This window comes from Eleutherodactylus coqui, chromosome 4 (assembly GCF_035609145.1).
Source record: "Eleutherodactylus coqui strain aEleCoq1 chromosome 4, aEleCoq1.hap1, whole genome shotgun sequence".
NCBI classification, from domain to species: Eukaryota; Metazoa; Chordata; class Amphibia; order Anura; family Eleutherodactylidae; genus Eleutherodactylus; species Eleutherodactylus coqui.
The window spans coordinates 137860199-137875616 of record NC_089840.1 but is presented as its reverse complement, the minus strand read 5'-3'; the positions used below and the strand labels follow the sequence as shown (position 1 = coordinate 137875616).

The following is a 15418-nucleotide window of genomic DNA, read 5'->3' as shown; positions in this document are numbered from 1 at the left end:
AGGACTAAGGCCTCATGTCCACGGGGAAAATCAGGCCCGCTGCGGATTCTCCTTGCAGAATCCCGCAGCGGGTCCCTCCTTTCCCGCGGACATGAGGCTAAAAATAAGATTAAACTCACCTGTCCGGACGCTGCGGATCTTCCCTCCCTCGCGGCCGGATCTTCTTTCTCCAGCCCGGCGGATGTGTTCGGCACGCCGGCAGCTTGCCGCGCGCATGCGCCGGGCACTCCATTTTTTTTAAAACTCCTGCTCTCCCGCGCTACCGCGCCGGAGAGCAGAAATTCGGGTACGGAGGTTCCGCGGATCCGCCGTCCCCATGGGAGACCCACAGTAAAAATGCAGCATGCCGCAGGTGTTTTCCCGCAGACGCAATCTGCGCCTGAAGGGAAAATGACATCCGCAGGTATTTAACTGCCTGCGGGTGTCCAATGCATCCCTATGGGGCGCCGATCACGCTGCGGATTTAAAATCACATTTAACCAGTGGACATGAGGCCTAAAGGCCCATTTAGACGGGATGAATGTCAGACAAACGATGCCCAACACCCGTCCCCGCACATACTAGCTCCCGTGCTCCTGCCGGGAGCTAAGGTCGCTGGCTCACAGCGGGGCAGCTGGACAAGATTTTTCTCCTCTTGCTCCCCCGCCCCTCTCCATTGACTTAACATAACGGCCGTTCAGTACTGAACAGCTGCTATTTACACTGAGCGATAAACTCATTGTCCATTATTTATGCTGCATAAACGTTGGATGATGAGCTGATTGCTGATCAACAGCTGCTATGTTATGTCAATGGAGAGGAGCGGGGGAGTGCGAGGAGAGAAATCTTGTCCAGCCGCCCCGCTGTGAGCTAGCGATACTAGCTCCATGCAGCTACACGGGAGCTAGTATGTGCGGGGACGAGTGTGGAGCATCGTTTGCCCAACATTTGTCCTGTCTGAATGGGCCTTAAGCCTAGCAGTATTGATGTATGATGTGACATCTGCCAAGACACCCGGGACATAGGAAGTGAACACAGCTTTATTTGTGTCAACACAATTTAGTCAGAGGGAACCCTGTGTTCCCAAATCTCTGACTGCCTTATTACATCACATACAGAGCTTTATATATTGAGTAGTTTGGCTTATTAAAAGCTAACACTGTTTGGTTCATCTTATCTTTGCATTACACAAAGAAACCAGTTTTGCACAAAAAGGTGGGAGGGCCATACAGAGAGAGGCAGAGGGACAGAGAGGGGGTCAGTGGGGGATCGCAATCTTCTTGGTATCCAGTTAAGGCCCATTTGGACCCAACGATTATCGCTCAAGATTCGCTCAAAAGCCGTCTTTTGAGCGATAACCGTTGCGTCTAAACGGCTGCCCATCGTTCACAGTTCGTACACTGTTCGTTCATCACTCACTTCTAGTTTTCTAGAAATGAGTGATGACTCTTATCAGCAGCACAGGCTGATATGTCAGCCGGCTGTGCTGATAAGATTCTATCAGCTGGTATCTCACTGGCAGTTCTCAGCGGGACATCAGCTGAGAGCGTGGAGAAGAAAGGAGCTGTATACAGAAGACAGCGCTCCAGCTGTCTTCTGTATAACTAGCTCGGAGCGCTCAGCTGTACATCATCTAAGTGCTCCAAGAACACCGCAGCTGTACACAGAAGACAGCACTCCAGCTGCCTTCTGTATACCCCGCTCAGCTGGATACCAGCTGAGCGCCCTGAGAACACAGCAGCTGTATACAGAAGACGGCGCTCCAGCTGTCTTCTGTATACCCCGCTAAGCTGGATACCACCTGAGAGCTCCGAGAGCACAGCAGCTGTATACAGAAGACAGTGCTCCCGCTGTCTTCTGTATACAGCGAGAGCCTTCATTTACACACTAATAAGCTCTTAAGTAGATAATCAGCTACTTAAGAGCTTATGCAAAGTGAACGCTTAAAGCTGTCACTGCCGTTTAAGTGAATTTTGAGCGATCATCTTGGCGTGTAAATACACATGATTATCGCTAAAAAGATTGCTTTTGAGCAAATTTTGAGCAATAATCGTTGTGTCTAAATGGACCTTTACACAGTGTTCATCAGATAACAGGCTGCTTTCCCACAAGCGTATATCAGCTGGCCTTTTTTTACGGCCGACTGATATACGCTGTGATCTGCTGCATTATATTTCAATGCATCAGATCACATGGCTGAATTCCTAAGATGTAAAAGCGCCCAGCCAGGTCAATATAGCGCCGGGCGTTTTTACCTCGGGCCCAAAAGATAGTTCTGGAACTATCTTTTGGGCCGGAATACGTCGGCCGCTGCATGGGCTTCTATGGGAGCCCATGGCAGTAGGCGCAGGTGAGACAGAGTTTAGTTTGGCTGCTAAACTCCCTCCCTCCACTCTCCTCCTCCTATGCAGGCTCACCTGTCCTCTCCTCCCCGCTGGCTCTCTGCAATGGGAGGGGGCGGGAGTGGGGCAGAGTTAAGCAGTGGCCCACCACGCCTCCTCCCATTGCTGGCTGTGGACAAGGGGTGGAATGTGGGCGGAGCTAAGCTTTGTCCATAGCCATCAATAGTAGGTGGGACATGATGGTTCTTAGCTCGGCCCCAGTCCTGCTCCCTATCATTGCAAAGAACTAGAAGGAGAGAGAGGGAAGAGAGGACAGGTGAGCCTGCGATGGTGAGGGAAGGAAAAGGGGTGACGGCATGGTAGTCTTGGCTTATATGTGCCGGGACCCATGCCTTCTGAAGGGGCGCACAAACGCTTGATTTGTGCGCCCGTTCACCAGTTTTAGCTATCCCAACGTAGCGTATATTGGCCGGCCGTTATACGCTTTGTGGGAAAGAAGCCACAAGTTGAGAGACGGTATCACACAGGAAAGGATTAGATACACAGGAATGCAGACTGTATCTACTTATGTTAGGCTTCTTTCACATGAGCCAGCTGATATACACTGTGATCTGCTGCATTGGATTCCAATACATCAGATCACATGGCTGTATTCCTGAGATGTAAAAGCGCCCGGCCAGGCCAACATAGCGCCAGGCGTTTTAACATTGGGCCCAAAAGATGGTCCTGGAACCATGTTTGGGCCGGAATACGTTCAGCCGCTGCATCGGCTTCTATGGGAGCACATGGCAGCAGCCGTAGGTGGGGGGGAGTTTAGTAGCATGGCTGCTAAACTCCCTCCCTCTCTGTTCTCCTCCACCCAGTGCAGGCTCACCTCTCATTTCTCCCCGCTCGTTCTGTGCAATCGGAGGGGCCGGGGGTGGAGCTAAGCATCAGTCCGCCCCGCCTCCTCCCATTGATGGCTATGGACAAGGGGCAGGATGTGGGCGGCACATCGGAAGCACAGAAGAATAGAATCAGGACAGGTATGCGGGGGTCGTGTGCATGCGGGATAAGTGATTGAGAATTATGGGAGTATTAGGGCTCCTCCACACGGTCGTATTTGCACGCGTATTTTGCACAATTTGCGCTCACAATGCGCAGAGAATAGAGCCCACTGACAACAATGGATTCACACATTTTCCGTGTGAAGGAGCCCTCAAGGCGAAGAACAGTCCTATTAGGAAAGTAACGGCGCACAACGTGCACTGAATGTAACAACACGTGCACTCAGACCCTATTACCCAAGGCTGAGAAATGCGAGCGCAAAAAATGGAATGTGAGCGAAGCTACTTACATCAATGGGTGTTGTCTGCGTACTGCGCATGCAAAAACACGCAAAACTACGCCCTGACTGATAACGCTCTTGTACAACTGTGACTCTGGATGCGCGCACAATGCGCTTTTGTTTATAAAACATGTCGCATCCGTGTATTTGCATTTTCATGAGCGTGAAAAAAAATCGCAAGTGCGTCTGATAGTTTTCAACGCTTAAAACTGCATGGCATGCGAGCGCGAATGCGGTTAAAAAAAAAAATCCCATAACAAATGATGGGTCATTTCTGGTGAAGAATTCCCCAAAATTAGGACATATGGCGATTATTAGACGCTGGGGAGAAAAAGCATTTCCTTGAATAAACATTAATGTGTTCTTGACACTGCCTGCTTCCATCCATATCGGGCGGAACTCGGGCGTAAAACCTGCCCGCGAATAAACCGTTTCATACATGTTAGGTTGCATACACACAGGCGAGCGTGATATTGGGCCGAGAAACTCGCTTGCCGGCGTGCATTTTTCACGTGGATGCGAGATGATTTTGATTTAAAAACTCTTTGCATCACTTCTGTGAAATTGCGCTCCTCAGGCGTGCGTTTCCGGCGCGTCAGTGGATCGCTAGTGTTTACCATTGATATCACTGGGAAACCACACATCGCACCGCATACAAGGGCCATGCCATGGCTTGTAAAGTCTCACTGAAAACAATGAGCGCAGCATTCGTCGGGACGCCCAGTAATAGAATGTGCTGCCATCTTTATCCTCCTAGCATCGCTGCGAGGAAAAGAAAATCGCTCATGTGCATAAGTCCATTCAAAAGAACACAGTTCATATTTGTACGTTTTGTGTGAAATTGTGAATAAGCCCCTAGAACACTAGATCATGTGACATGCTGGACGATGTGAGCGCAGCCGCGACACACAACAACCAATCAGCTTCCAGCTCTCATCGTCTGCCCCGCGCCGGGTACATGAGAGCTCGGCTCTGATTGGTCGCTCGGGGCAGCCGGCTTATCTACAGTTTATTTTATTCTGTGGACGTTTGTGAGAATATTATCGCATATAATCCCAGTGACACTGAGCGCCATAGCAACGGGAGGAGGCCGCCGTCTGTCAGTCACATGACCCGAGGAGGGCGCCGCGCTGCGGACTACACCTCCCATGACGCTTTGCAGTCGGTGTCTGTGAAGTGAGACGGCAGGACTGCTCGGGATGGCTAGATCCCCCTGGAGAGCGGTAGGGGGCGCCATGCTGGCGCTGCTGTTGGTGCTAGTGGGGGTCCTGGTGGCCGCCCTGCTTCTGCGGACCTACACCCTGCCCAGCAGGCAGCTCACCTGGCAGGGGCCAGCGGGGACAGCCGTCCGGCTCACACAAGAAGAGCGGCAGCAGCTGAGGCGGGCGCTAGTAGGTGAGAGGGGGCAGGGCAGACATGTGCTGTATAGATGGAAGGTATATCCTGTAAATGGGCTTTATTATATACCCATAGCCATATGGCCGGTGTGCGGGCTCTACTGTTCTACCAGCAGTAGATGTATCACTCAGACAACAGGTTGGGCGGTGCGTGTATCGGAGCGCACACGGACAGGCGTGCAGTGGAGCTCCTTCCAGCCTCCCAGGGTGAACGCACATGCGCGATTTTGAATTGCGAAATCCGCAGCAGGCGACCGCCTCCGGATGCTGCAGCTAACGCCGCCTGTAGCATGCGGTGGAAAAGTCCTTCTTTCCGCACACGAGCGGAAGCTGATTGCGGATTTTAACTTGCAGAGGAAAAATCACAACATGCTGCATTTTTGCGTGGATTCTGCGCGGACGGCTTCCACTCAAGTCAATGGAAGTCGTCTGATCTGCAGCCCTTCCGCAATTGACAATTGTGGAATGGTCGCGGATTCCCCATGTCATCACTGGGAGATGAAGCAAGAAAAGCAGGAGTTTAAAAAATATATATATCTCTGTACTGCGCATGTCCGATGGCGAGCCGTGCGAATCACCTGCAGTGCAGATGAAGATTCAAGGAAGCCGGTATGCGCGGACGCTGCTGCTGCCGCCAGGTCCGGATTCCCCGTGCGGGGCCTTACACGGCGACTGTGTCTGAGGCATGAGCGCTCATGTCCATGGGCGGTTTTTCACCAAGTATTACGCGTGCGTTGCACGGCTGCGTGATGCACGATGAATGGAGTCGGTGAAGGTCAGTGGACTCTCATTGATCCATGCAGATGTGTGTGTAGGCACGCACGAGGACGAGATGGCAGCATGCTCCATTTCTCTGCGTACCGCGCAGCGTGAGCCCCGTACATTGGTGTAGGCGGTGTGTGTAACGCTGTCCACGCGCAATACATTGCATATGGGTGACAATTTTTACGCAACCCCGCTATGAAATAGAGCGGGGAATCAAAAAAACAAAACGGTCACACTGTGCGTCTGTGAGATACATGGCGATGCACAGTACACGCTGGCACAGCTGGCATCACAAAGACCCGCAGTGTTTAGGCCTCCTGTCCACGGGCCCGCACGGTTTCCCCGTGCAGAATCCTGCTGCGGATTCCACCCGACCCGCAGACATGAGGCCAGAGAATACATTATACTCACCTGTCTGGACGCGGCGCGGGTCTCCTCCATCGCGGCCACATCTTCTTTATTCTGCACAACGGATGTGCTTGGCATGCCGGTGGCTGCTGAACGCATGCACTGTGCTTTCTTCTTTTTATTTTTTAAATGTCATGCTTTCCCGTGGATCTGCGGACACACGCAGTGTCAGCTGCGTCCGTGGATTGGACGGCTTCTATTGACTTCAGTGGAAGCCGTCTGTGTGCAGAAAATGGAGCATGCTGCAGTTGTTTTCCAGCGCGTGCGATCCGCACACCGGGGGAAAGTGACTAGTAATTAAATACCTGCGGATGCCCAATGATGCTCTATGGGCGCGGATCACACACGCAGGGACCCTCGCGGATTCTTTAAAATGAATTTTTCCCGTGGACATGAGGCCTTACTGATACGCCGCGGACACGAAGCCTGAGACAAATTTCACCCGAGCAAGTATATAAAGTCGTGTAACTCGGCCCAATAGTGCGCTCACAAACGTGATGTCTCTGCAGATGCGAGACGTTTAACTGTAAAAACCGCCTCACATCTCTTCAAGAAAGTAGTGATCCAAAAGCCGCGGCGGAGGATTGCGGAATGTTTTTTTATTGTTTTCAATGGGTAAAGCTTGTGCCTGCGTGCGCCTCGATGCCGTGCCCGTCCCATTGAAAACACTGGGCAATGCGATGCAAGGCGTTCGGAGGGAACATCCAAAGATGATGAAAAAAGATGGGCTGTATTTTTCTACCCCACTTCATGTGTATGACGCCATTCAAAAGAATGGGGTTCATATTTGTACGAGATTTGCGCATCTCGCAACACGCAAAAAAATTGCACGATTTTCTCAGCCGCGTGAAAACAGTCTTCGATTGCATTCACACAGGCGATTTCCCCCTCCAGGATGGACGGCGCTCACCTGGGAAATAACCCGTCATTTAAGTGGGTTAATTCACACAAGCAACTTATTCTTTAGCTGCGACCCATCAGATTGAACAGTTGCTGGGTGTCCTGCTTCTGGATGACCTTTGTTCGATAATCACCCGTTATTTTCCATGGTGGCACTAAAAAATGTATTCTACTCTCATGCCATCTCATTTCGTTTTTAAAGGGGGTCCCGCGCCGAAACGTTTTTGTTTTTTTTTCAATAGCCCCCCCGTTCGGCGCGAGACCAACCCGATGCAGGGGTTTAAAAAAAGAACCGGATAGTACTTACCCGAATCCCCGCGCTCCGGTGACTTCTTACTTACCTTGCGAAGATGGCCGCCGGGATCTTCACCCACGGTGGACCGCAGGTCTTCTCCCATGGTGCACCGTGGGCTCTGTGCGTTCCATTGCCGATTCCAGCCTCCTGATTGGCTGGAATCGGCACACGTGACGGGGCGGAGCTACGAGGAGCAGCTCTCCAGCACGAGCGGCCCCATTCAGAAGGGAGAAGACCGGACTGCGCAAGCGCGTCTAATCGGGCGATTAGACGCTGAAGATTAGACGGCACCATAGAGACGGGGACGCTAGCAACGGAGCAGGTAAGTGAATAACTTCTGTATGGCTCATATTTAATGCACAATGTACATTACAAAGTGCATTAATATGGCCATACAGAAGTGCTGAACCCCACTTGCTTTCGCGGGACAACCCCTTTAAGACCTCTTAATATTGGAACCGCATGTGATTTTATTTATTTTGGACTTCTTTTTTTACCCAGGCACACAAAAAACTGATGTAAATCTGATGCAAATTGTGCTTTTGTATCACAAATCGCATCTTTTTTTTAAAATTCTTTATTTATAAGTTTTCCATTGTTAAAGGGGTTGTCCCGCGAAAGCAAGTGGGTCTATACACTTCTGTATGGCCATATTAATGCACTTTGTAATGTACATTGTGCATTAATTATGAGCCATACAGAAGTTATTCACTTACCTGTTCCGTTGCTAGCGTCCTCGTCTCCATGGTGCCGTCTAATTTCAGCGTCTAATCTCCCGATTAGACGCGCTTGCGCAGTCCGGTCTTCTCCCTTCTGAATGGGGCCGCTCGTGCCGGAGAGCTGCTCCTCGTAGCTCCGCCCCATCACGTGTGCCGATTCCAGCCAATCAGGAGGCTGGAATCGGCAATGGGACGCACATAGCCCACGGTGCACCATGGGAGAAGACCTGCGGTCCACCGTGGGTGAAGATCCCGGCGGCCATCTTAGCAAGGTAAGTAAGAAGTCGCCGCAGCGCAGGGATTCAAGTAAGTACTATCCGTTTGTTTTTTTTTTACCCCTGCATCGGGTTTGTCTCGCGCCGAACGGGGGGCCTATTGAAAAAAAAAAAAAGCCGTTTCGGCGCGGGACAACCCCTTTAAGGGTTAATCTTGTTTCTAAAGTAACTCCTAATGCTGACATGACATAGAAAATAAGGAACTTAGAAGTTGCTCATTTTGTCCGGACCTTGCATTACAGACATTGTGATAAGACACAAAGAACTAAGTAGATAAGTTTTCTACTGACATTTCAAGGTTGTGGCCGGATACGCCCGAACTGCGCCGGAACTCAGCAGATGTGCTTTGTCAAGATAAATTGTTTTTGCAAGAATGAAATGTGCTAATATTCTGTTTTTCAAACTAATCACCTGATTAAGTAATTCTTCAACGTCGCACCCTGAGCGGGCGACGGCCTATTTAAGCTGTGTGTTTCTCCTAATAAAGCAGAATTCATTTTGACCCACTATGTTGTGTGTGTAGTGGGTTCTCATGGTTCTCCGGGTACTCGTTATAACTTTCCTTTGAATTTGGACTCAGGCAACATCAGCACTGGTCTCCATTGAAGACCCCCTACACCATATAAAACTGCAATTCAACATTTACCAAATACAAAAACAAAACATATGTGTACATACATCTTTAACATTCCAAAATATCAGTCACAATATGGGACCAGGTAGGTCCTGACCATATGTACCTTAACTTGCAGCAAGGGTAAGGAAAGGGAACATAGAAGGTTTGAGGGGGAGGGAAAAGCAAGAAGACAAAGACGGATAAGACAACAAAAAAAAAGGGGGGGAGAGAAAAACAAATACAGGTCCCTATGTTCCGTAAGCGAAGGCATATAAGGCGTAGAAGTGAAGGATTTATTAACTGGCTGAGAACCCCTGTTGGAAAAGCTACCTAACGTTCTATCCAGAGAGATTCTTATATTCATCAGAGTTTTGGAACTCCAGCCAATGATGCCACGTTTTGGCAAACTTTTCATGAGCGTCTTTGAGTGATGCTGTGAGCTCTTCCATCTCTCTGATCTCACATATAAGATGAAACCACAATGAAATGGAGGGTGGTAGTGTTTGTCTCTAAAGTTTTGGGACACAGGCCCTCGCTGCGTTTACCAGGTGTCTCACCACCGAGCACCTGTAGGTATACTCTGGGATGTCACTGAGATGCAGGAGGAAGAATGCGGGTGATTTTGGCAGAGCGAAGTCCGTGAATTTGGAGGCAATACGCCACAACTCGGACCAAAAACCCATCAGCACCGGGCAGTCCCAGAAAATGTGTAATAAAGTCCCCTTGCCAGCACCGCATCTCCAACAAAGTGGGGATACTGCAGGGAACATGTTATGTAACCGGGAGGGCACCCTGTACCAGCGAGAGAGAATTTTGAATCCTGTTTCCTGAATCTTGCTTGAAATGGAGGACTTATGCGTGTAAGTGTAGATTTTTGTTAACTGTTCAGGTGTAAATGACATCCCCAACTCCCTCTCCCAGGCCAAGACATATGGAGGTGTGGAGTTCTCCGCTTCCAATGATAGAATATTATACATGCATGAGAGGGTATGGCGTGAGGGACCCGCCCCACTACAAAGTTGCTCAAATAGGGTCTTTGCTCGTGAAAATCCCGTGGTTGAGGATAGAGAAAGGAGAAAATGCCTAATTTGATGAATTTGCCAGAAGTTCAGCGGCACTGGGTCTGTGATGTTGGTCAACTCATCTACTGACAACCAATGTCCCTCTGAGATAAAATGGAACGCTCTAAACCTGCCATTACGAAGCCAGGCTTGAAACCCACCAACCTCTAGACTAGGAGGGAAGGCTGGGTTACCTAGGATAGGAAACAGTGGTGAGGGACTTGGTGAAACCCCAGGCCTGTGGAGTACCCGAGATAGCACTCTAAGAGTGGGTCCTATTGTAGGATGCGACCTAATCTCCGCTGGGATGTCTCCTTGAACCCAAGGGAGGGCCGACAAGGGTATTGAGGAAAATGTCTGTTCCATTGAGATCCACTGCTTATTTTCCAAATGCCTGACCCAGTCAACCACTCTTATCAATTGGGAAGCCTGGTGGTAAGCCACTAGATCTGGAAGGCCAAGGCCCCCCATCTCCTTAGGCCTGGACAGATGACTTCGGGCTATACGGGTAGGCTTATCTGCCCAGACAAACTTCGTGAGCAGGGAAGACAGGTGTCGGAAAAAAGTCTAGGGATGTCAATGGGTAAAGCTTGGAGAGTGTATAGTACCCTGGGTAGGATGTTCATCTTAAATACTGAACACCTGCCAAACCAGGAGAAAAAGCCCTTTGTCCATGAGGTAAGGTCTCTTTTTTGATGTTATTTAAGAGATTTGGGAAATTGGCTGCGTAAAGGCCAGAGTTGTCTGCCGTGAGATACACCCCTAGGTATTTGATGCTGTCTCTGGCCCACTTAAAAGCGAAGGAGTCTTTTATCTCGGCCATCAGGGAGAAGGGGAGGGAGATATTTACAGCCGCCGATTTTTGATAATTAATTTTAAAATTTGAGAACGTTGCGTAGGTTCGAAGTTCGTGCAGAAGGACAGGAAGGGAGACCCGAGGGGATGACAGAAAGAACAGTAGATCGACCAGATATGCGGCTACTTTGTGTGCTGTTCCCCCCCCATTCGCACGCCCCCTATGTTGACATTGGATCGAATATGGCAGAGGAGGGGTTCCAGGCACAGGATAAAGAGGAGAGGGGAAAGAGGACAACCCTGTCGCGTGCCGTTTGAGATATTGAAGGGGGAGGAAAATATACCATTTACTTTGACCGAGGCTGTGGGGGAGGAGTATAGGCTAAAGATCCAGTTCAGCATGTTGTGACCCAGCCCTAAGTGACAAAGCGTTTCTTTCAAGAAATCCCAGTCAATTCTGTCAAAGGCCTTATCAGCATCCGTAGAAGGAAGGCATATGGGCAGGGAGGTTATTTTCGCCTGATGAATGATGTTAATAGCCCTGGCAGTATTGTCCTGTGCTTCCCGCAGGGGCACGAACCCCACTTGATCTCCGTGAATTATATCACCGAGAAGGGGTGCTAAGCGATTGGCAAGGATTTTCGAGAAGAGTTTTAGGTCCACATTTAGGAGAGATATGGGACGATAAATTTGGCATTGAGAAGGATCTTTACCTTCCTTCGGGATTACCGTAATAAACGCTTTCAGGGTATCTCTTGGGGGGCTATTACCCGAGGTAAGCGAATTGAAGGCACTGAGGAAATTAGGGGACAGAGTTTCAACAAATGTCTTATAGTATTGGGGGGTAAAACCGTCCGGGCCTGGTGCTTTTCCTGTACGGGATTCTTTTAGTACGCGGGTGAGTTCCTCTTGCGAAATGGGAGATTCTAACGTTTGAATTGTGTCTTGTGAGAGCTGAGGCATGCTTGAGTTTTGGAGATAGGTTTGAATCAAAGATCTACTAGAGGATCGTACTTGCTCAGGAGGGGGTGGGGCTTAGTTGTAGAGGGACTTGAAATAATCGCTAAATGCTTCAGCGATCTGTTGCGGCCCGTGGAGGCTAACGCCAGATGGAGAGGAGATTGAGGAATGTATGAACGAGTTCGCTCCTTCCGCAAAGCCCGGGCCAGAGTGCGACTGCACTTATTGCTGTACTCATAAAAGTGTCTCCTACACTTTGTTAACATGCCCTTAGCTCGAGCCATGATCAGAGAGCGTAACAAATCGCATCTTTTTATAGGCATGTTATACACAATAAAGATATGCAAGTGTGAAGAGCAATGTACTTTTATCGGTGCCATTCACTGCGTATTATATGCATATGTTTTGCGCACGTAATCTGCAATGAAATTACGCTTGTGTGAGCCCAGTCTTCTATTTTGGTGAAAATTTGGGGGTCTGTAGCTTCCACTTTTTTCATACCACAGCATACTGTAGATATGGTGCTTTATTTTTTTTTGTCAGTTTTCTATAGGCTCTTTTTGGGGGGAAAAAGCTATGAAAAATGTTTCTCACAAAAAAACACCTAAAACGCACAAAATTCATGGCATTTTTTGCAAAAAAATTGTGTGCAGAGGAAGCCTTAGTGGATAGAGGTTGAGTCCTACCAGTCTGTTTACCTGTATAGTACAGGCTTCCATTCATAACACATGATAATTCATGAGATATAGAAGGATATCTTGTGTCTGCTGATGTATATGCTCCATTAAACCACAAGTCTTCCTCTTCCAGGTGCTATCCGGATTCCAACTGTATCCTTCTCTGAAGACGAGCAGAACGTTACGGCTCTGGCAGAATTTGGAGAATACATTAGGAGAGGTAGGTGTCTGCCTCCTGCAGCTTATCCCCGTCGGTCCATTCGCCATCTGACTTCCCCTACGAAGTTAATATGTAAGAATTCAATAAATCTACGGTGCACCACTACAACTATCTATCCTCAACTAGGTGTAACAACATGCTGGTTCTACGAACACATGGCCAGCCGATGTGACTAGCCCCTCTCCAGCATAGCGGTACAGCATAGCGGGACTTCCACAAGTGCGCACATCTAAATGTGTCAATCACATGCCAAAGCAGCTACAATGTGGCCTCAACATGTATGGGCTGTGTTTTACCTTATTGATTGAGCCCGAAAAGCATCCTTGCCTTAATCAGATGGCATCCTCTGAGTCGCCAAATTTGAGATGCCAAAGAATACATCCAAAAAGCTATTGAGTAATAAACACAAGGAAAACCTGCTGAACTCTGATATAATGCTTCACCCATGTGTAAGCTGAAGATGCACTTGTTGGGGACTTCAGGAATTGGAGTAACTTCATTTTCTGGGTTTTCCCATCTACGCTGTCAGCAGACACAGGTTGAGCCGGATTGTCTAGTCCATTGACATTCGACAAAGTGCTGAGGGAGTAACTTCAGGCGTAGCAGCATGTGCATAGAGGAATGCCAAACTATCAGGAGCATCATAGTAACATAGGCTGAATGAAGGCAATGTCCATCTAGTTCAGCCTGTTGTGGTCCTCTCCTTAGGGAGAAACAATGCCCTTCCTGACCCTTATTAAAATAACGTGCCAGTCTGTGTTGAGTGGGCATGTTATTGGTAGAATCCGGCTCAGTAAATGATGCTTTGGCAGATGGCACTTTAATGTGGCCTTCTTGTGGAACTTGGCTATGATCTGTCCATGTGTGGCCACCATCACTCTTCATGCTTTATTTTTTATATACTTTTAACCTCTCTCTTTTCCAAATGTAGTTTTTCCCGGAGTTTTCTCCTCGAGTATTATTAAACATGAAGTGATTGCAGAATACAGCCACCTCTTCACAGTACAAGGCTCGGACCCAAGTCTAAGACCCTACATGATCCTTGCTCATTTGGATGTTGTGCCAGCTCCTCCTGAAGGTTGGGATGTTCCACCTTTCTCTGGAGAAGAACGTGATGGTTACATATATGGAAGAGGAACCCTAGATGATAAAAGCAATGTAATTGTGAGTCTGAAAATACTGTTTGTACCATTAATACATTGATATGTAGCAGAAAGAATTCAGTCTCCAATTAAATGTGCGGGTGCATGTACATCACGGTTGCAACAATGCAGTGCAAGCAGAAACAAGGCAATAACATTCATACACATTGAATAGCCGAATAAAATTGCCTGTTCTATTTACTAACCACGTAAAAATGCTAAGTTTTAGCTGACGTTTATACTCGCATGGTTTTCAGCAATCTGCCACATTGGGGTGACCTTATGTAGATGGAACTCTACACTGTCGGGCTCAACTCTCTTTGGTCCTAAGCCTCCAAATTCATTCAAGGAAAGTGGGATCCTATTAATTACTCTGTTTAAGGCCGCCTGCAGACGGCCGGGTCGGATCCGGCTGCGAGAATTCACACAGCGGGACCCGACCCGAGCGTCTGCAGAGAGCAGAGTAACACTCACCTGCTCCCCCCCAGCCCCGGCTCTTTCATGTGCCGGCAGCCGGCGCATGCGCAGAGCGGAGCTGGCGGCCGGTGAGTGACGTTTCTGTGCGGGCCTCTGCGAGCCCCGCACAGAAATAGAGTATGTCGCGCGGCCAGATCGTGGCCATCTGCATAGGATTGCGTTTGTTAATGCAATCCTATGGCAGCTTCCAGGGGCGGAAATCCCGCTGCGGAATTTCCGCCCGTCTGCAAGCGGCCTGAGGGGTTTGGGACAGATGACCGGTATAAAGGCAGCCACTCCTCTACAAATGCAAAAATGTCAATCAGCACTAACAACGGATTAAGGGCCCCTTCACACGGGTGCTGCGATCTTTGGTCGTCCGGAACGCGGACGAAAATTGCACAAACGAGAGGCAGCTGTGGGCAAGTCACTGCTGCATCTCCCGTTTATGCGCCCATTCAGACGGCCTAGATACAGGGCGTATACGCTAATTACCCGCCCCCTCCCTTCGCCAGCAGTCAGCAAGGGAGAGAGAGGGGGAGGGACTTTAGCAGAGCCACTGCTAAACTCCCTCCCACCTCCCTTTTCCGGCAGCTCTCATAGGCTCCCATGGGAGTCTATGCGACCGGCCGGCATATTCCAGCCGAAAAGATAGGTGCAGAACTATCTTTTCCAGACAGCGTAAAAACGGCCGACCTGAATGTGCACCATATGCGCTATCTTTTCCGGCTTACCGCTTTTACGCACCGGAAAATTGCCCATCTGAGCTGATGCATTGAATCCAATGCATGAAGTGGTCACATATATCGACCGACCGTAAAAACACGGCCAATATACGCTCGTGTGAATAAGCCCTAAATGTGTAGGTGCATGTATGATGTGGCTGCAGCAATAAAGTAGAGATAAAAAGAGGTGGCAGTAGCGCTACTGCTAACATTTAATATCTAATATCTAAATAAAATTACACAGTTGTTACATTTACCAATTGCATGAAAATCCTACTATTTGCATGGTTTTAGTGACAATAATGTCCTAATTAGGCTGGCAGCACATGACCTGTTCGGATTCTGCAAGTGGGAGCCCA

At 49.0% G+C, this 15418-nt stretch overlaps 1 protein-coding gene across 1 annotated transcript in view; it reads left to right on the top strand.

The window, feature by feature from the left end:
- The first annotated feature begins 4785 nt into the window (after positions 1 to 4785).
- The window catches only part of PM20D1 (peptidase M20 domain containing 1), a 52188-nt gene continuing 41555 nt past the window's right edge, over positions 4786 to 15418 (top strand). The window contains exons 1-3 of the mRNA XM_066600185.1: positions 4786 to 5043; positions 12650 to 12736; positions 13668 to 13900. Coding sequence (XP_066456282.1) covers positions 4848 to 5043; positions 12650 to 12736; positions 13668 to 13900 — 516 coding nt within the window. The 5' untranslated portion in view covers positions 4786 to 4847. The remainder of the gene's footprint in view (positions 5044 to 12649; positions 12737 to 13667; positions 13901 to 15418) is intronic.